Source organism: Peromyscus maniculatus, chromosome 7 (genome assembly GCF_049852395.1).
Source record: "Peromyscus maniculatus bairdii isolate BWxNUB_F1_BW_parent chromosome 7, HU_Pman_BW_mat_3.1, whole genome shotgun sequence".
In the NCBI taxonomy this organism is placed as follows: Eukaryota; Metazoa; Chordata; class Mammalia; order Rodentia; family Cricetidae; genus Peromyscus; species Peromyscus maniculatus.
In genome coordinates this window covers 34,403,828-34,425,142 of record NC_134858.1, presented here as the reverse complement: position 1 = coordinate 34,425,142, position 21,315 = coordinate 34,403,828, and the positions used below count along the sequence as shown (strand labels likewise).

Genomic DNA, 21,315 nt, shown 5'->3' with positions numbered 1-21,315 from the left:
GTTACCCCCCCACCTATCCTGCTAATATACTCTCTCTCCTAAGCATAGAAAGGTTGTGTGGATTCAACTCCTAGCACAAGTTGTAGAAGGAGGGGAAGGCTATTATGTGCCTTATAGAGAAAATACATGTGTTAAATAAAATAAAAATAAATAAATATTAAAAGAAAAATTAGGGAGCTGGAAAGATGGCTCAGCAGTTCAGAGCACTGACTGCTCTTCCAGAGGCCCTGGGTTCAATTCCCATCACCCACATGGTGACTCACAACCATCTGTAACTCCAGTCCTAGAGGATCCGACTCCTCTCTGGACACTGCACATACATGGTGCACAGTTATACAGGCAGGCAAAACATCCATACACATAAAAATAAATATTTTAAAAAAAGAAAGAACAGAAAAAAAAAACCCACAAATTCCAAAGATGTTAAGACATTATAATATGCTTAACTTCTCTTTTAAACTCCTAGGACTTAAGGTGCACTTGTGTGAAGTCAAAGATTTGATCCAAGTAAATTTCTCTAGCTGTATATATTTGCCACTATAACTTACTTAAAGGAATACTTTAAATGTATGGCTGCCCTTCCCCTTCAGTTAGAAAGTACTATCCTGGCCATGTGCCGGTGTCAGATGAGAAAAGAAACATTTTTGATGCATCTTCAATAATGAGAGTTATTCTTCAGATTAAGGTTCTTTTATCAGACAAGTTATATACTGACCTAGTGTATGTATAGATACGTTGTCCCTTTGAGTAGCTTGTGTCCTTGAAAGAGAGTATGTAAAACCAGAAGTAAACAGATCGTGCACAGTATAGTAGCACTTGCTTTTATTATGCTCATTCTGTTTATGAGCATGATACCCTGATATACTTCATCCCTTCTGCACTTCTCATCATCATATGTGGCTAGGCTTTGTGATGTGATTTTAGTCTTTACAAGTTAAATGGGGTATTGTTCTATTATAAAATGCCTCCCTTTTTTTCTCTGCGGCCCTGCTTTTATGATACTGCTTGAGAACACAGAGTAAATATAGTATTACCTTATTGTGTCAAATATAACAATTTCCTAGGTACTATTGACAAGTCGACTACACTAAGGGCAAACTAATACACTGTTTTTTCTTCAGATGATGTTAACTGTTTCAGCTTTTACTAAGGGTAAACTAAATTTGCACTTTCACTGGTTTGTCTATTAACAAAGTAGCTATGTACTTGGAAACTTAATTTTCTTACTGTGTATACTGTTGTTGATGCAGAGGAAGTTAATGACTTTACCACATGTAACCTCATTATCTGATAGTTTTCTTCTCTTTAGAATAAGAATTTGTCCTTCTTTACAAAGTTGTCTGTGAGCAGGCTAGATAATTTTAACTTCTTTCCTTTAGCGTCAAAAGCAATACCTGAGACACAGGAGGCTTTTCATGGATATTGAGAGAGAACAAGTGAAAGAACAAAACAGACAAAGGGAACAAAAGAAAAGAGTTGAAAAGTAAGTTCTTTGATTCTCATTCTTAAATGACAGTTAAGCTAATGCAATGCTTGCTAGGACTAAGGGCTAGAAATCATCAGGTTTGGGCTTGGGGTATAGCTCAGTGGTAAACACATCCTTAGCATTCCTAGTACTCTAGGTTCAATCTCCAGCTACCACGCCACTTACTACCCCCCCCCCAAAAAAAAGAGAGAGAGGAGGAGAAATAATCAGGCAATAATTTTGTGGTTTTGCCTTCTGAGCTTGGAAATAGTCACTTTTGATCTAGATAAAGAATTAAAGATGTAAGTTATACATGTATTTCATATATGTGTATATAATGTTTTTCTTTCTCTCTTTTTTTTAAAGACAGAATCTCACTTTGTAGGAACTCACTCACTATAGAGACCAAGTTAACGTCAAACTTGTAGGCATTTCCCTGCATCTGTCTCACAAGTGCTAGGCTTGTAGGTGCACTACCGTGCCTTCCTGGTTTGATTTTTTTTTTTTTTTTAGACTTAATTTTTTTAGACTAGTTTTTAGTTCATAGCAAAATTAAGCAATAGAGGTCACATATACCTCCTGCCTCCAGACATGCACAGCTTTCCCACTAGTTCATTTTGTTACAGTTGATGAGCCTACATCAGCACGCTATTACCCAGAGTTCATGACATGCTTTAAGATTCATTCTTGGTGTTGTATATTCAAGTATATAGTAATAAAATGTGTTCACACGCATATCATACAGATTATTATTTCCATTGCCTTGGAAACCTGTGCTGTGCCATTTCCTCCCTCTCAAGCCCCTCACCCCTGGCAACAGCTCACCTCTCCTCTGGCTCTGTGTTTTCTCCTTCTCCAATGCGTGTGTAAACTTTTCAGGTTAGTTTCTTATAGCTATTGATATTCACTTACGGTTCTTTCATTGCCTTTTCATGGGTTAATAGCTGTTTCTTTTTAAAATGGTGTGTGTGTGTGGTGTGTGTGTGTGTGTGTGTGTGTAGGGCACTCATGCATGTGGCGGTCAGAAAGGCAACTTGTGAGAGTCAGTTTTCTTGCATCCTAAGGCTCAAACTCAGATTGTCAAGCTTGGTGGCAAACACCTTTACTGGCTGAACCAACTTGTTGGTCATTTAAATAGCTGTTTTAAAAACATATATAATAAAAAAAATCAAATAATAATCTTCCCTCTTGATGTATCTCTGTTTTAAGTTATCCTTTGACCTGCTGAAGGACATCTTTGTTGCTCATAAAATTTGGCAGTTTTGAATAAAGGTACTCTAACTACTGTGTGAATTTTTCTGAGGACTTAAATTACTGGTTCATTTGGGTAAATATGAAGGAGTGTGATTTTGGGATCATATGCAAAGTCAGCACTTGGTGTTGTCAGTGTTTGTGGTCTGGTCATTCTAATCAGTTTGTGTTGGAACAGTGGTATCTCGCTGTTCTGACTTTCAGTTTCCTGATGCTCTATGCAGGTAGTATTTTCTCATATGCTCACTTGCCGTTTGGATATCTTCTTTGGTGCTATATTTATTCAGATCTGTTGCCTATTTTGTAATTCAGTCATTTGTTTCTATTTTTGACTTCTATAGTTTTATTAACTTCTTTCATACAATATATTTTCATCATATTTTTTCCTCTCTTCAACTCCCCACAGATTCTTCCCACCTCCCTATCCACCCAACTTTATGTTCTTTTCTCTCTCAAAACAAACTTAAAAAATCAAAACAAACTAAAAAATAAAACTAATAAAACACATATACACAAAACAAAACAAAGTGTACAAAAATCCATGGAGTCTGTTTTGTGTTGGTCAACTACTCCCAAGCATGGGCCCTGCTCTTGAGTGTGGTTGGTACACCCAGTGAGACTCCATTTGAAAAAAACTTGTTTTTCCTTTCCTGTCAGGTATCAGTTGCAAATAGCTTCTTGGATGGGGGTGGGACTTTGTGTCCGTGTCCCCTTCTTGGTTATGGGATTTTCTGGTTTGAACCTGTGCAGATCCTTTCATAGTCTCTGTGAGTTCCTATGTGTATCAGCCTTGAGGCTGGAAAATGCTGTTTCCTTAGAGTCATCCCCCACCTCTGGCTGTCTCTTAGAATCTTTCTGCCTCTTCTTCACATAGACTTCTGAGCCTTGAGGGGAAGGGTTTGGTAAAGACATCCTGTTTAGGGCTGACTGTTCCAAAGTCTCTCACTCTCTGCACATTGTCCAGATGTGGATCTCCATGTTAATTCTCAACTATTACAGGAAGAGTCCTCTCTGATGAAGGCTGAGTGATGTCTGTCTATAGGTGTAACAATATGTCATTAGGAATCATTTTATCACTTTGTTCCTTTAGCAGGATAGTAGTACTAGGTTTTCCTCCAGGCTCATGACCTGTCTAGCCTTAGGTTCTTGGCCACATTAGCAGAGTCGGGTATGGGTTCTTTCTTGTGGAGCTGGCCTTGAAACTAATCAAAAGGTGGTCAGTTACTCCCATCACAGCTGTGCCACTGTGGCATCAGTGTAGCTTGTGAGCAGGCCTCTGTTGTGGGCAAGAAAGTTTGTAGCTGGGTGATGTTGTGTAGTTTCCTCTTCCAGTAGCATGCCTAGAGCCTTCCAGCACCATGTGCAAGTCAGGAGAGGTAAAGAACCAGCTCTGGGTAGACAGGCCTGGCAGCAGCGGTCAACAAGAACATTCAGGCCCAGCGGTGGCCCACAGAGGTAGACAGGCCCAGCAGCAGAGACAAGCAGACACAGGTAGGCCTGCGGCGGCGGCCCGCTGAGGTAGACGGGCCCAGCGGCGGCAGCCGACATGGACATTCAGGCCCGGCCGCAGCCAGCAGAGACATACAGGCCCAGCGGCAGCTAGCAGAGACACACAGGCCCGGCGGTGGCCCGCAGAGGCAGACAGACCCAGCAGCAGCTGACAGGGACATACAGGCCCGGCGGCGGACCGCAGAGGTAGACAGGCCCAGGGACGGAGACAAGCAGACTCAGCTTGGAACAGGGACACCCCTAACCCCAACACCTGGGGAAGAAGCTATCTCCATGGGTCGGAACCAGAATGAATCTGAACACTCCATCTGAGGACAACCCAGGGCCCAGCTGCTGATCCTGTGAAACCCAACAACTTGGAGGTGTTGGTGAGACTACCCTGCTCAGCTGAAACCCATCTGGGAGAGGATTCAGATGCCTACAGTTTAAAGTCTGAAGAAACAAGATCAGCTGAGGACTTGACGAATGAACAAAACATGATCTGGGAACACAGAAGAAGGCGCTACCCAGCCACCAAACCAGATCACCAGAATCATAAGTATATAATTCACCGACTGAAATCAGCTGTCCCTGAAGAAATAGCCCAATAGCACCAATTTAACCAAGAACCCCTACTAAACCAAGACTAAAAATTAGAACAAGAGAGGCACTCTCAGACACAGACACCACCTGCACTGCACAGAGGAAGAGATGAGTAGACGCCAGTGCAAAAATACAGGCAACAACATAAAGACCTGTATGGCAACATCAGAACCTAGTGATTCTACACCTGCAAGACCTAAACATACCATGACAGAAGAAACAGAAGAAATCAACCCTAAAAATGACTTTAAGAAGATGATAGAGGCCCTTAAAGAAGAAATAAAACATTCCCTCAAAAAGGAAATAAAAACTTTCCTTAAAGAGGAAATGAAAAACTACCTTAAAGAGGAAATAAAAACTTTCCTTAAAGAGAAAATAAAAAACTCCCATAAAGAGGAAATAAAAGCTTCCCTTAAAGAGGAAGTGAAAAACTCCATTAAGGAGGAAATAAAAAACTCCCTTAAAGAAATGGAAGAAAAAATGAACAAAAAATGGGAAGAAATCAAATCAAGCCAAGAAAAAGCAATTAAACAGATGAAAGAAACATTCCAAAATCTGAAAAATGAATTTGAGACAATAAAGAAAACACATGCTGAGGGAATGCTGGAAATAGAAATCCTGACTAAACGAACAGGAATTACAGAAACAAGCATAACCAACCGATTGCAAGAGATGGAACAGAGAATCTCTGACACTGAAGACACGATAGAGAAAATAGATTCGTCAGTCAAAGAAAACAATAAAGACAAAAAAGTCGTAACACAAAACGTCCAGGAAATTGGGGACACCATGAAAAGACCAAACCTTAGAATAATAGGGATAGAAGAAGGAGAAGAATACCAACTCAAAGGCACAGAAAATATATTCAACAAAATCATAGAAGAAAACTTTCCTAACCTAAAGAAAGAAATACCTATTAAGATAAAAGAAGCTTACAGAACACCGAATAGTCTGGATCCAAAAAAAAAAAAGTCGCCTCACCACATAATAATCAAAACACTAAACACACAGAACAAAGAAAAAATATTAAGAGCCGCAAAGGAAAAAGACCAAGTAACATATAAAGGCAAACCCATCAGAATAACACCAGACTACTCAATAGAGACTATGAAAGCTAGAAGATCATGGACAAACCTCATGCAGACACTAAGAGACCACGGATGCCAACCCAGACTATTATACCCAGCAAAACTCTCAATCACCATAGGCGGAATAAACAAAATATTCCAGGATAAAACCAGATTTAATCAATACCTGTCCACAAACCCAGCCCTACAGAAAGCACTAGAAGGGAAAATTCAACCCAAAGAAGCTAAACACATCCATGAAAAATCAAGCAATAGATAATCCCACACCAACATACACCACAGAAGGACAACACAACACAACAACAAAAAAAAAAATAACAGGAATTAACAATCACTGGTCATTAATATCCATCAATATCAATGGTCTCAACTCACCTATAAAAAGACACAGGCTAACAGAATGGATAAGAAAACAGGACCCATCCATTTGCAACATACAAGAAACACACCTTAACTCCAAAGACAGACACTACCTCCGAGTAAAGGGCTGGAAAAAGGTTTTCCAAGCAAATGGACCTAAGAAACAAGCTGGTGTAGCTATCCTAATATCTAATAAAATAGACTTCAAACTAAAATCAATCAAAAGAGACCAGGATGGACATTACATATTCATCTCGGGAAAAATCCACCAAGATGAAGTCTAAACATTTATGCTCCAAATACAAAAGCACCCACATTCATAAAAGAAACTCTACTAAAGTTTAAAACGCACATCAAACCCCACACATTAGTAGTGGGAGATTTTAACACACCACTCTCACCAAAAGATAGATCTACCAGACTGAAACTTAACAAAGAAATAAAGGACCTAACAGATGTTAGGACTCAAATGGATCTAATAGATATCTACAGAATATTCCATTCTAACACAAAAGAATATACCTTCTTCTCAGCACCCCATGGAACCTTCTCAAAAATTGACCACATGCTTGGACACAAAACAAATCTCAACAGATACAAAAAAATTGGAATAACCTCCTGTATCTTATCAGACCACCATGCCTTAAAGTTAGAACTCAATAACAACAAAAATTATAGAAAACCCACAAACTCATGGAAACTGAATAATGCCCACCTGAAACATCAATGGGTCAAGGAAGAAATAAAGACAGAAATTAAAGAGTTCCTAGAATTCAATGAAAATGAAAGTACAACATACCCAAACTTATGGGACACTGAAAACAGTGCTAAGAGGAAAATTCATAGCTCTAAATGCACACATAACGAAGATGGCTACGATCAAAAACACCAATGACAACCAATGTTGGAGAGGATGTGGAGCAAAGGGAACACTCCTCCACTTTTGTTGGGAATGTAAACTTGTACAACCACTGTGGAAATCAGTATGGCGGTTTCTCAGAAAATTAGGAATCGAACTACCTCAAGACCCAGCCATCCCACTCTTGGGCATATACCCAAGGAATGCTGATTCATACCATAAAGATACATGCTCAGCTATGTTCATAGCAGCACTATTTGTAATAGCCAGAACCTGGAAACAACCTAGATGCCCATCAACGGAAGAATGAATGAAAAAAATGTGGTACATATACACAATGGAGTACTACTCAGCAGAGAAAAACAATGAAAGCATGAAATTTGCAGGCAAATGGATGGAACTAGAAAAAATCATCCTGAGTGAGGTAACCCAAACCCAGAAAGACAGTTATGGTATGTACTCACTCATAGGTGGATTCTAGATATAAAATAAAGAACAATCAGACCACAACCCATAGAACCATAGAGGCTATATATATAGCATGGAGGTCCCTAGGATGACTGTAGCTTATAATAAATTTCAGTTTTACTCAATTATTGAAAAAAAATAGCCAAATGAATGGAAACACATGAACTATGAACCAAAGGCTGAGGGACCCCCAGCTGGATCAGGCCCTCTGAATAGGTGAGACAGTTGATTGGCTTGATCAGTTTGGGAGGCAACTAGGCAGTGGGACCAAGTCCTGTGCTCATTGCATGAGTTGGCTGTTTGAAACCTGGAACTTATGCATGGACACTTGGCTCAGTCTGGGAGGAAGGGACTGGACCTCCCTGGACTGAGTCTACCAGGTTGATTGCAGTCCTCGGGGGAGGACTTGTCCTGGAGGAGGTGGGAATGGAGGGTGGGCTGGGGGTAAGGGGAGGGGGTGGGAGGGGGGAGAATAGGGGAACCCATGGCTGATATGTAGAACTGAATGGTATTGTAAAATAATATATATATATATATATATATATATGTATGTATATATATTTAAAAAAAAAAAAAGAACCAGCTCTGTTTCTCTGTTTTCAATGGCATTGTTTCCTTTAAGAGTTTTTATGTATATGTTGAGTACAAGGTCTTTGTAAAATTGTTTTAAATACTTTCTTTCAGTCTCTGTCGTGTCTTTTTATTCTTTTGACATTGCCTTTTCCAGAGCAGAAGATTTTAATGATCTAGCTTTTTCATGGATTAATTTTGCCATATCTAAATCATATAGCTTTGTCTGTTCTAGTATCTTCTAGGAGATATGTGGTTTTTATGTTTGGTACTATAAACCACTTTGAGAGTTTTTTTGTTTTTGCTTTTTAAGACAAAGCCCAGGCTGGCCTGGAACTCAGTGTATCTGAGAATGATCCCAACCTGCTGTCCCTCCTCCCTGCTCCTCTCAGTGCTCAGATTACAGTTCTTGATCCCACCATGCCTAGTTTAGAGGTGGGTTTTTGTTGTTGTTTGTTTGTGATTTTGAACATAGGATCTTGCAGTATAGTCCAGATTGCTCTTGAACTCAATAGTCTTTCTGTTTTAGCCACTGAAGCTCTGGGATTATAGATAAGTGCTATCATGCCTGGCTGCATATTTTGAGTTAAATTTTTATAAGAAATACAAGGTCTTTGTTTAAAGTAATTTTTTTTTGGATGAAGATTTCCCCAGCACCATTATTGAAAAGACTATCTTTTCTTCATTATGTTGCCTTTGCTCCTTCTTGAAAGGTCAGTTGATTGTATTTATATACTTCTGTGTCTTCAGCCCTCCTTCATTTTTATCCTCTTATATTGTAACTTTACAATAGGTACCTACAAGAGGTATCTTTTTACCTCTTCACAAACTTTAGAATGAGTGTAACTGCGTCTATAGGATCACTTGCTGAATTATACTGGAATCCCATGCTCTGTAGACAAGGCTGGGAGAACTAGCATGTCTGTAGCACTTAGCTTTATAATTTGTCATGATTTTTAAAATTGATTCATTTATTTTATGTGTGAGTGTTTTGTTTACATGTATGTCTCTGTACCACATGCATGCATGACTGTTGCCTACACAGGCCAAAAGTGGGAGTCAGGTCCCCTGGAACTGGAGTTACAGACATGTGAGTGCTGGGAATCAAAGCAGGGTCCTCTGCTGAGCCTTCTCTCCAGCGCTGGCTTGCTCTCTCTCACACTCTCACTCTCCCTCTCCCTCTCCCTCTCCCCCTCCCCCTCCCCCTCCCCCTCCCCCTCCCCCTCCCCCTCCCCCTCCCCCTCTCCCTCCTTCCCTCCCTCTCTCTCTCTCTCTCTCTCTCTCTCTCTCTCTCTCTCTCTCTCTCTCTCTCTCTCTTTTTCTCTCTAACATAATTTTTTACACTATGCTTTTTCCTTGTTCCTTATTGACATATAGGAAAATGACTTTTTATATAACCCTGCTGTTATTCTTAGTTCCAAGAGTGGTTTTGGTGATTCTTTCAGAATTTCTGTGTAGATGAATATATCATCTTTGAACAAAAGACCTTTCCTTCCTAGCCTCTAACCTTTATTTCCTTTTCTTGTCTGATTGCATTTGCCAAGACTCCCAATGCAATGTTGAGAGAAAATGGTTGAAGGACCATTCTTGGTTGTTTCTGATCTTAGAAAGGAAGCTTACAGTTTCTCACCATTAAGTATGATCTTAGTTGTAAATTTTTTTGTGGGGGGTGGGTAGGACATATAGAGGTCAGAGGTGGGTGATGTCAAGTGTCTACCTCTCTCACTCTCCACCTTTTTTTTGAGACAGAGTCCCTCACTGAACCTAGAGTTTGATGTTTTGACTAGGCTAGCCCCTTGGATCTTCATGTTCCCATTTCCCAGTGCTGGGGGTTACCACACTTGGCTTTTACACAGGTCCTAATGCTTGCAGGCACTCTGTGCACCAAGCTATCTACCCAGCCCTCTGAAATGGGTTTAACACCTATCTTCTAGTTTGAGGATTGAATGAAATGGAGAAATATATATGACACTTAATATTTTGTCTGGCATTTAATAAAAATTACAGTAAGGACTCTCTTGCTGCCACAATGTTTAATAAGTAGAGGACAGATGGAGAAAGAAGATGAAAAGTTAATTATTGCTGGAGTGAAGCAGGAATCATCTTGAGCAAGACTTTTTATTCTCAGTAACTATTTTTATGCAACTCTGGATACACAGTTTTATAAGTAGAATATATTTATTTTCTTAGGTATAAATTTTTGCCACATATTAAAGAGGAAATTTTCATACTAATAAAATGGATGTACTTATTTAGTTATACATAAATAATTAAGCATTGACCTGAATATTTGACCTTCAGGACATAGAAGATTTTCAACCTTTTTCAGAGTTGATAGTTTGATATTCTCATTAATGCTGAGAATGCATTTCAAATAAATACATAGTACAAAATGGCTGAAATGTGTCCAGGGCCTTGTTAGATGTTACCAGAAATTTTTTGCCAATCCCAAGACAAAATGTATTTCATAGTTTTCTGTTGTTGTTGTTGTTATGTTCAACAACAGAACATAGGTGTTTTGCCTGCATGTGTGTCTGTGTGAGGGTGTCAGGCTCTGGAACTGCAGTTATAGACAGGTGTGAGCTGCCATGTGGGTGTTGGGAATTGAACCCAGGTCCTCTGGAAGAGCAACCAGTGCTCTTAAATGAGCCATCTCTTTAGCCCCTGTATTTAATAGTTTTAAAATGAAACTCAAGTTAGCAAATCTAACAACAGGTTTTAAAAATAAAATATTCTAACACAATACAGCCTAAAGATTTACTAATTGGGAACTTACTAGGTGATACATACAGTCTTAAGATATAATTATACCCTGAGGAATGATATAGGAACATACAGAAGGTCTTTGTTTTAAGAACAGGAAACTCTATGAAAAACATTGCAGTTTTGCAGCGAAACAGTATTCTCAAATCTCTGCTGAAGCACTTCATTCAATGGCACTAAATTCAAGGCTGTGGGGACGTCATGTTGTAATTTTGAATTTTCATCATTAGGTATTTAGAAACCTTTCACTGTTGCCAATTTTTTATGACCCCTCTATTAAGTTGTATAATTTTGTATGAAAGTGTGGCATATAGTTTAAATAATTGGGAGCTGGAGGACCATGACTACTAAATTAGCCACCCTAAAGAAGACTGTCATCAGTCCTGTTTCTGATGAATGGAGATACTTTGGGAGCACAGGGAGCTGGACATAGTAATAGTGAGTTCCGGCCAGGGATACCAAGGGGCTTAGCAAATGGGTCAGTTCTGATGATAGCTCAGGCACCACATAATCAGAGGGCTCCACTAAGGTCACCTAGCCCTTGCTTTTTTGAGATGGAATCTCACTGTACACTCCAGACTGCTCTCAGATTCCACCTGCCTAAGTGCAGTAAGTACAGCTCTGAGCTGTCATGCCCAATGTAATTATTATTTTTGCTATACCATAGCTCAGGCCTAGAGCCTAGTCTTGCACCTGCTGGTCAAGCACTTGACTACTGAGCTACATCCCCAACCCCTATGTTATTTCTACTCCTCCTCCCTCCCTTCCCTCCTCTCCCCTTTACTCCCTTTCTCCTCCTTGTGATAGTTCTTTTTTTTTTTTTTTTTTTTTTTTTTTTTTTTTCGAGACAGGGTTTCTCTGTGTAGCTTTGCGCCTTTCCTGGGACTGACTTGGTAGCCCAGGCTGGCCTCGAACTCACAGAGATCTGCCTGGCTCTGCCTCCTGAGTGCTGGGAATCAAGGCGTGCGCCACCACCGCCCGGCAATAGTTCTTTACTACCTTCACCTCATTGCTTTTTGTTTTAGAGATTTATTTTTAAGTATGTATATGCATGTGTGCCTGTGTGTGGTCCTGTATGTCTGTATTTGAGCCTTTGTGTCTGTGTGTGAGCCGGTGCACCCGAGTATAGGTGCTCTGTACTCAATACAACAGGTGTTGGATTACCTGAAGCTGGAGTTACAGGCAGTTGTGAGTTGCCTGATGTGGGTGGGTGCTGGGAACTGGACTCTGGTCTTCTACAAGAGTAATACCTGCTCTTAACATTGATCCATCTCTCCATCCTATTTTGTTTTTCAAGATATAGAATCTTATGTAGCCCAGGGTATCCTCAAAATCCCTGAGTAGCCAAAGATGGCCTTGAATTTCTCAACCTTCTAAGTGCTAGAATCATAGACTTGAACCATGTTACTTTGACAGATCCTGTATCTCCCCCTCCCCCATCTCTCCCTCTCTCTTCTTTTTCATTAGTTGACTTTAGGAGCAATTTCCTTCTGGCTGAATATCTTCATTATTCAGTTAAATAAATTCATTTAACTGAAACCAATATGTCTCCCTGTAGGCTTGATGTCTAACCTAAGTCTTATGACACATGGCATAATCAGTAGAGAATGTTTATTTAGCAAGACTACTGACCTTAAAAACATCTGCTTAAGGCTTTTATCACTGTTTTCTACTGGATAATCTTCATATTGTTCTAGATTTATACTCTTGACCTTAGAAAATAATTTGAAAGTTACTGATTGTTTTGCAGATGGCATCAGAAGACTTAAAATGATTTTGTTGACAAATAGTTAAAAAAAAAATTTTTTTTTTGCTTTTTGTTTGTTGAAGGAATTAAATATTTGTCCTCTGATGGAGGTTGTGTGTTTTAACTTGAATGCAAAAAACACTTTCTAAAATAATCATGGATCGGTTTTATAAGCATGAATTGATAACTGCTTCTCATTACCTGCTTATAAGAATTAAATGATATGATTTCCATTAATTTAGCAACTACTTATTGCACTACTACTTACTGTTAAATGTGTTAGATTTGGGGTATGAGAAATGATAAACACAATAGAGTCTTCAAGAAACCTACAGGGTAGATTTGGCTGAGGAATAGGGAACAGATAAATAAGTGGGTCACCATCATGCTTTGTATTAAGAGTTGCAAGGCATCCACTCCCAGCTCTTCTTCCTACCTCCTTATAAAATGAGGATAATATTATGTATCTTTGTAAAGGCTCTGTGTTGATTAAAATAAGGTAGTATCTTATCTAAATGAATTGGACATAGAATGTGAAACATGGTGCATTTTCAATAGGTGTTAGTCAAAAGAATATGTGGGAGTACAGAAACCGTTTTTAAACCAAAATTGATAGCTTGGGTGGCAGAAAGGGAAGACTTCCTAAACCTAGGTATTGAAGAATTACTAGGATTGGCATGAGATAAAGATGGAATTTGAATGGGGAAGGAGGAGATGGGAATTATAGCCTAAAGGACTGGCATTGCAAAAGTGGTGATTTGTGAGACAGTATGACGTTTCTGTTGTGATCAGAGCTAAATAAATGGCAAGATGTAAGCCTTAAGACATAAAGACAAGATCATAAAGAGCTTAGTGTGTCAGGAGGAAGTTGGACTTTATACTGAGAACACTTAGGAGCCCAATTAGAGGTATTGTGGGAATAGATAAGACTAACTGCTAGGAGGTTTTTGAAATAAGACAAGAAGAGAGTGAAATTAATTTAAAAGTATGTATTAAACCCTTGTGAGTCAGTTGCATTACACAAATGGCTGGGTTCGGTTGATTCAGCCATTCTTCACAGTAGCAGTAACTGCCAGTCGTTGAATGTTTATACTGTTAGGTATGACATCGAATACTTTAGAGGTGTAGGCTCATTTGCTCATTTCAATGACTTGATAGGTAGATTTTATCCCTTTTGTTTTTAAAGATAAGAAAATGAGCCCTAGAAAGGTTAAGTGATCTGCCTAACATAAGATTACATTTTTTTGTTTGTTTTTGTTTTTGTTTTTTCGAGACAGGGTTTCTCTGTGTAGCTTTGCACCTTTCCTGGAACTGGCTTTGTAGACCAGGCTGGCCTTGAACTCACAGAGATCTGCCTGCCTCTGCCTTCCGAGTGCTGGGATTAAAGGCGTGTGCGCCACCACTGCCCGGCCATAAAATTACATTTAACCAGTGGCAAAACTGGGCCTTTATCCCAGATTTGGTGGCTCCATCTCCTAATTTTTAGAAATCTTTAACATGGCTTGTCACATGTGACAAGGCCGAGATGGTAAAGAGTAGAGGGCAGTTTGAAGAGGGGATTTAAGGAAATCTGTGGCTCGTGCTACCAAGTGAATGAAGTACTGTTAAATACATCTCCAGGAAGGAGGTATGAGGAGAGGATACATTTAGACCGGGGCATATGGATGGGCTTTAGGTATGTGAAAAAATATCCAGTAGAGATTCCAGTAGGAAATGTTAAATTCTTCTTCCCATTGTTATCATTATCATTAGAGATGGGATCTTGTGTAGTTCAGCTTGGTCTAGAAGTCTCTGTAACCAAGGATAAACCTGAACTTCTGGACTTCCTGCTTTTCCCTCCTGAGTGCCGGGATTCCAGGTGTGAGCTGCCCTGCCAAGTGTCCAGCCCAGGGTTTATGCCATGCAAGCATCCTACTAACTGAGCTGTATCCCCAGCCTTTGTTAAGTTAATTGCTAAGGAATACTACTTTCAGAGTCAGGGAATAGGAGCCCTGGAAAGTGTTGAACAGGAAAACAGTATGGACAAAGATTGAGACTGTGCTAGATTAGACTTAGATTTAGTCCTGTGGGGCAAAGAGGCAGACTTAATTTCCTTGAGAAGTTATTTTTCTAGCAGAGCACCTCTTTCACTTACGAATAAACCTGTTTCTTCATCTTAGAAGAATTGCATTTATTCGAGCATGTTATTAGTGTTGGCAAATTTCTGTAATTGCGCAGGAGGAAGGTCCAGGAAGTCAAAAGATAACCCCTATTTTTAGTTGTATGTTTTTATTTTAGTTTCACTTTGTAAAGGATTAGTGACGTGTATGGCCTTACCATATAGAAGAGGACTGAGAGTTTTTGTAGAACAAGATACTGCACACCTTTAATCCCAGTACTAAGGAGGCAGAAGCAGGCGGATCTCTGTGAGTTTAAGGCCAGACTAGTCTATCGAGTTTCAAGCCAGCCAAAGCTACCTAGTGAGACTCTGTCTCAAATAAAACAAAACAAAAATACCACAAAGTTTTTGAGTTGTTTGCTAAATTAGAAGATTATTGTTTTTGTATTGTTTTACATACAGTTTCATAATGATGTCAGGTTTTTGTTTTTTGGTTTTTTTTTTTTTTTGGTTTTTCGAGACAGGGTTTCTCCGTGTAGCTTTGTGCCTTTCCTGGCACTCACTTGGTAGCCCAGGCTGGCCTAGAACTCACAGAGATCCGCCTGGCTCTGCCTCCCAAGTGCTGGGATTAAAGGCATGCGCCATCACTGCCCGGCAAGTTTGTTTTTTATAGTATACTTCAGAAGTTTAAATATTAGTATCTACTTGTTTAGTTGTGCAAATGCCCAGTATATTGAATTTATAGACCAACTTGCAGGCTCTTGGATTCTTACCTCTTTTATTGAAAATTTGACATTGGTTTCAGAATACCTTTCATTATTACCAGAGAAATGTTGTAATAGTAGTCACACCATTGTCCTGACCTCCTCTAGTTTCTATTGTGTATCAGTAAAGGTATGTTTGCATAAGAAGCTTTGAAGACATTAGAAAAATAGAAGCTTGTTTGTAGAGCAGATTACTTATCAACCTTTGTTGTGCTATCATTTTGGATTTTATGCTCCTTTCTAAAAGTGCTCTTTGATGGTTATTCTTATCTGAGGATTCTGACCAAAGCTATGGATTCTTTCCCTGAGAAAATACCTGTGAGGTATCCAATGGAGATGTCAAATTGACAGGTAGACTTGAGTCTCAGGGACATAATCTATGACAGTGCTGTGGCTTTGTGAGTTACAGGTGGCTGTGGGTGGTAACTGAAGCAGAAGCCAGAGATTAAGTCACATGGGGTGAAAGAATATCATGAGAAAAGGAAAACACCTACTGGAGCTTTAAGGAGATATGCTTGCAAAGCAGACAGGGAAGGATGGGTCCAGAAAGGTGTATGAGGAAACCCAGCAGAAGCAATGCATTCAAAGGCCAAGAAAGAAAAGTTTCCAGAAGGAAGGAGTAGTTGGCAAGTCAATAAAGTCAGGAAAATGCTCCCACAGTTCCTCAGCTTTTTTTCCAGTGTTCCCAAAAAGCCCTTTTAGACATTTCCCCAACACACTCTAAAATTTTAGTCCACAGGTAGAATGCATTTTTGTTTATATACTGTACCTCTTTTGGAGGATCACAAACAGTTGTAATATTTAATCCTTTGTCCCCTTGGGACAGCATTGCCTATGCAGAGAATGACCTTAAAGAGCTGTTTTTTACTAGAGTGCTCAATCTGTAAGCTGTTTCAGAGGGGTGAAGAAATGTAGAACTGGAGGCAGAAAGTTGAGGTAACTTTCTGAGGAGAAGGACATCTAAGTGGAGGCAGGGAGTTAACGCCATCAATTCTGTTCTATCAGTGGTACCTAAGATGTCAGCTCAAATAAAGAGAACCATCCTAGTAAGAAGGAATTTCATATGGTTTATGCTGCTGCTTGTAGTGTCCAAACTAACGCATGGTTTGAATTTGATGCTGATCTTTTCTGTTGTCACTCACTTGGCTCTGTTTATATTTCATCATTGAAAACCTCCCTCTGCTTCCTCAGATTTGCTTTTATGACAAAGTCAGGAGTTACTGACGGTAACAAATATGAATGTCCTCGAAGGATGCTTCTTATCTGACTCCCTTTTGAAAAGTTCTTCCGTCAGTGGTCTCTGGAAACTCACCATAGGCACACCAAAAGAATGTTTTACTAGTCCCCCTAAATGTTCTCAGTCCAGTCAAGTCGATCAAGATGAACCATTACAGAGCAGAGTTGAGAAGGGATGCTTGATGGCCACCGTGATGTTGTAACCACCCTCAAAGCCCAGGTCACCATAGCATAGTTCATAGTAAAATAATTAAAAAGTAGTGATGGGGCTGGAGAGATGGCTCAGTGGTTAAGAGCACTGACTGTTCTTCCAGAGGTCCTGAGTTCAATTCCCAGCAACCACATGGTGGCTCACAACCACCTGTAATGAGATCTGGTGCCCTCTTCTGGCCTGCAGGGACACATGCAGACAGAACACTGTTTGTATAATAAATAAATAAATAATTTAAAAAAAAAAAAAAAAAAAAATGCCGGGCGGTGGTGGCGCACGCCTTTAATCCCAGCACTTGGGAGGCAGAGCCAGGCGGATCTCTGTGAGTTCGAGGCCAGCCTGGGCTACCAAGTGAGTCCCAGGAAAGGCATAAAGCTACACAGAGAAACCCTGTCTCAAAAAAAAAAAAAAAAAAAAAAAAAAAGTAGTGAGTGGTGCTGGAGAGATGGTTCCGTGGTTAGATAGTTAAGTAGTTAGGTAAGTAGTTCAGTTTGATTCCCAGCACCAACATGGCTAACAGCCATCTGAAACTCCAGTTGCAGGGGATCTAATGCCATCTTCTGACGTTGGTGTGCACCACGTGCATGTGGTGCACAAACAGACATGCAGACTAAACATCCACACACATAAATAAAAATAAATGAAATCTCTTTAAAGTGGAAAAAAAGAAAAGAAAAGGAAGAAAAAGCAAGCAAGGTGGTGCACGCCTTTAATGCCTGCACTTGGGAGGCAGAGGCTGGTGGATCTCTGTGGATTTTAGGCCAGCCTGGTCTACAGAACAGGTTTTAAAATAGCCAGGGCTACAAAAATTAACCCTGTCTCAACAAAACAAAACCAAAAAAAAAGTTCTTTAAATTTATAGATCCTAGCCAAACACCTGTGATCTTTGGCTTACCTCTTAAGTTTGCACTTTCAGTCTTTTCCTTTCATTCTCTAACTTAGGTTGAGAGTGGCATAGGTTAAAGTCAGTGCCATCTCTATATGTGCCTGTGCTGGGTTTTTCCACATCACCTAGCTCACATTCCCAAGTTCATTGCCTCACATGCCTTTAAATCTTGATCTTCCCCGGTGTAAAGAGATTCCCTGTGCCCAGATTGCAATAATGAGATGTCTCACCTCTGCCCTGTTACACCTTTCAGTTGTGCTGCAGGTTCAGGCGTACCATAAAAACGGTTTTTATGCGCTTTGAGAAATACTCAACTGAGATTTATAGGGGTAGCTCAGAAAATACTAGCAAATGTGGGAAGGCAGTTGTGAGAAAATCCTTGTTTAACGTGGCCGTGTCTCTCTCTCCTGGGAGTGGCTAGTGGTTAGCTCTCAGAATACGGATGAATTAGCTCCACACTGACAACATCCATGCCTATTATTCTAGTGCCTGATCTTTTAGTTTTGTAGTATGGTGTCTAGACCTTAAATTTAATCTAACAAAATGGAGACTTTAATTCCCCCCAGAGCTTATAGTCAGCCACAAATAGATAGAGGCCTAGAATTTTTAGCAGAGTTTTTACTTTATTCAAGAAGTATGGGTCTGGGGGCTGAGGGATGCAGTAGTTAAGAGCACTATCTGCTCTTGCAGAGGACCTGGATTGGGTTCCCAGCACCCATATGATGGCTCACAACCACTCCAGTTCCAGGGTATCTGATACCTGTGCACATACGCACATGTAGACAAAACACTCAGACACATAAAATAGAATAAATAAGTCTTCGGAAAAAGTATTTGCTGGTACCGGGGTTACAGACATATGCCACTGCACCTGGCTTTTTCACGAGTGCTAAGAATCCAAACTCAGACCTTCAGGCCGGTATGGTAGACACTTAATGACTGAGCCATCTCCCCAGCACCAGAAGTTGGTATGTTTTGACATGTGTAACACATGAAACCACCACCAGTGTCATGATAGTAAACATACCTGTTGTGCTGGCTAGTTTTATGTCAACTTTACACAAGCTAGAATCATCTGAAAGGAGGGAACATCAATTGAGAAAATGCCTCCGTAAGATCAAGCTGTAGGGCATTTTCTTAATTAGTGATTGATGGGGGAGGGCCCAGCCCATTGTAGATGATGCCATCCCTGGGCTTGGTAGTCTTGGGTTCTATAAGAAAGCAGGCTGAGTAAGCAAGTAAGCAGCAACCTCTGTGGCCTCTGCATCAGCTCCTGCCTCTAGATTCCAGCCCTACTTGACTTCCTGTCCTGACTTCCTTCAGTGGTAGACTGTGCTGTGGAAGTGTAATCCTAATAAACTCTTATCTCTCCAACTTGCTTTTGGTCAAGGTCATAGCGATAGTAATCCTAACTAGGGCACCTGTCACCCCCAGGACTTTTGTCATGTCCCTTGGCAGCCTTCTGCACCCTCTGCCTCTAACCCAGGCAACACTGGTTTGCTTTCTGAATGGACTGGTTGCATATTTTAGACTTATATTCAAGCATACTTTGGAGATATTATGGGTTTGGTTCCCAACCACTGCAATAAAGTAAATATCACAAAAGATAGTCACATGAATTGTATTCCCAGTGCATATAAAAGTTATCTTTATACTATATCATAGCCTATTAAATGTGTAATAACATTGTATCTAAAAATATATAATATATACACTTTCAGTAAAAATACTTTATTAGGCCAGGTGATGGTGGTGCATGCCTTTAATCCCAGCACTCGGGAGGCAGAGCCAGGCGAATCTCTGTGACTTTGAGGCCAGCCTAGGCTACAGAGCAAGATCCAGGACAGGCACCAAAACTACACAGAAATCCTGTCTCGAAAAAACAAAACAAACAAACAAACAAAAAACTTTACTAGATGGTGTGGTGTTGCACGCCTTTAAGCCCAACACTGGGGAGGCAGAGTCAGGAAGATCTCTGTGATTGGAAGCCAGCCTGGTCTACAGCACAAGTTCTAGACCAACTAGGGTGACATAGTTAGAACCTGCCTCAAATAAATTCCTTATTAGTAAGAAATGCTGACAATCATCTGAGCCTTTGACAAATTGTAATCTTTTTGTCAGTGGAAAGTCTTGTCCTTGTGTTGATGGCTGCTTACTTATCAGAGTAAATGGTTACTGAATGTTGGAGTGGCTATAGCAGCAGTTTTTCTTCTTTAAATTTATTTTTATTTTGAGACAGGGTCTCTCATTTTGTAGTCTAGGAGTAGAACTTTCTGTAGCCAAGACAAGCCTTGATCTTCTGCAGATACCCAAGTTACTGTACTTGGCTAACAGTTCCTTGCAATCAGATAATGGTACCATTAACTGACTCTTCTTTTCATGAAAGATATACTTTTGGCACATGGTACTATTTGATAGCATTTGCCTGAAGTAATCTTCCCAGAACACTTACAGTTACTTTGCCCAGATCCATTTGATCTGTTTATCCATAGGAAGTATGGAAATAACTTTGATCTCTTCATATATTCCCATCAGAGCTCTTGGAGATCCAAGTTCATTATCAACAATGAGTAAAATTTTTTTTTTTTTCCGGAAGAGCTTTCTGTTGTTTTTTGTTTTCCCTAAGAAGTATTTCTCGACAGTAGGCTTAAACTGCTCAGTTAATAGGCTGGGGATGTAGCTCACTTGGTAGACTGCTTGCCCAGCATACATGCATCCCTGGGCTGATCTGTAGCACCACAGAAACTATGTGATGGTATACACCTGTGATCCCAGCACTCAGGAAGAGACAGGACCAGAAGTCATCCTTGATGTTCCATTTAGCCTTAATTAGTCATCTTGACACAGCCTGGAGTTCTTTGAGAGGAGAAGCTTCAGTTGAAGATTTGCCTGGATCAGGTTGGTATGTGGGTGTATTTATGAAGAATTGTCTTGATTATTAATTGATGTAAGAAGGCCCAACCCATTGTGAGTGGCACTGTTCGTAAGGCATGTTGTACTAAGCTATATAAAAAGCTAGCTAAACATGAGCCAGGGAGTGACCCAGAGAGCAAGCCAGCAAGCCGCATTCCTCCATGGTTCTGACATTAGGATCCTAGTTGACTTCCTGCCCTTGACTTCCCTTTATGGTGGACTGTGACCTGGAAGTATAAGATGAAATAAAGTATTTCTTCCCTTCAGAAGGGATCAGAATGCTTTATCACAGCAACAGAAAGGAAACTAGAACACTTGGCTACATGAGGAATTCAGGGAACACATGGGACCTGTCACAGAATTTCTTTCCAGTAAACATTTTAAATGGGTGCTTTGTCATTTAGGCTTTGTATTAGGATACAAGCAAAGTAGACTTAGTATAGTCCTTAAGTCTGTAAGGGTTTTCAGATTGGGAAATGAGCATTGGCTCTAACTTAAAGGAGCCTTAGCCCCTAAAAGTCATCTCATCCTTTGAAGCTTTGTAG

At 40.1% G+C, this 21,315-nt stretch overlaps 1 protein-coding gene across 10 annotated transcripts in view; it reads left to right on the top strand.

Moving 5' to 3' along the window:
* Ccdc15 (coiled-coil domain containing 15) overlaps nucleotides 1-21,315 on the top strand; it is a 77,723-nt gene that overhangs the window by 41,381 nt on the left and 15,027 nt on the right. For all 10 annotated transcript variants that reach the window (XR_013052690.1, XR_013052691.1, XR_013052694.1 and 7 more), the window contains one exon: nucleotides 1,380-1,483. Coding sequence is in view for 5 of the 10 variants with exons in the window: in XM_076576021.1 (XP_076432136.1) it covers nucleotides 1,380-1,483 (104 nt within the window). In the remaining 5 variants the exon portion in view is untranslated. The remainder of the gene's footprint in view (nucleotides 1-1,379; nucleotides 1,484-21,315) is intronic.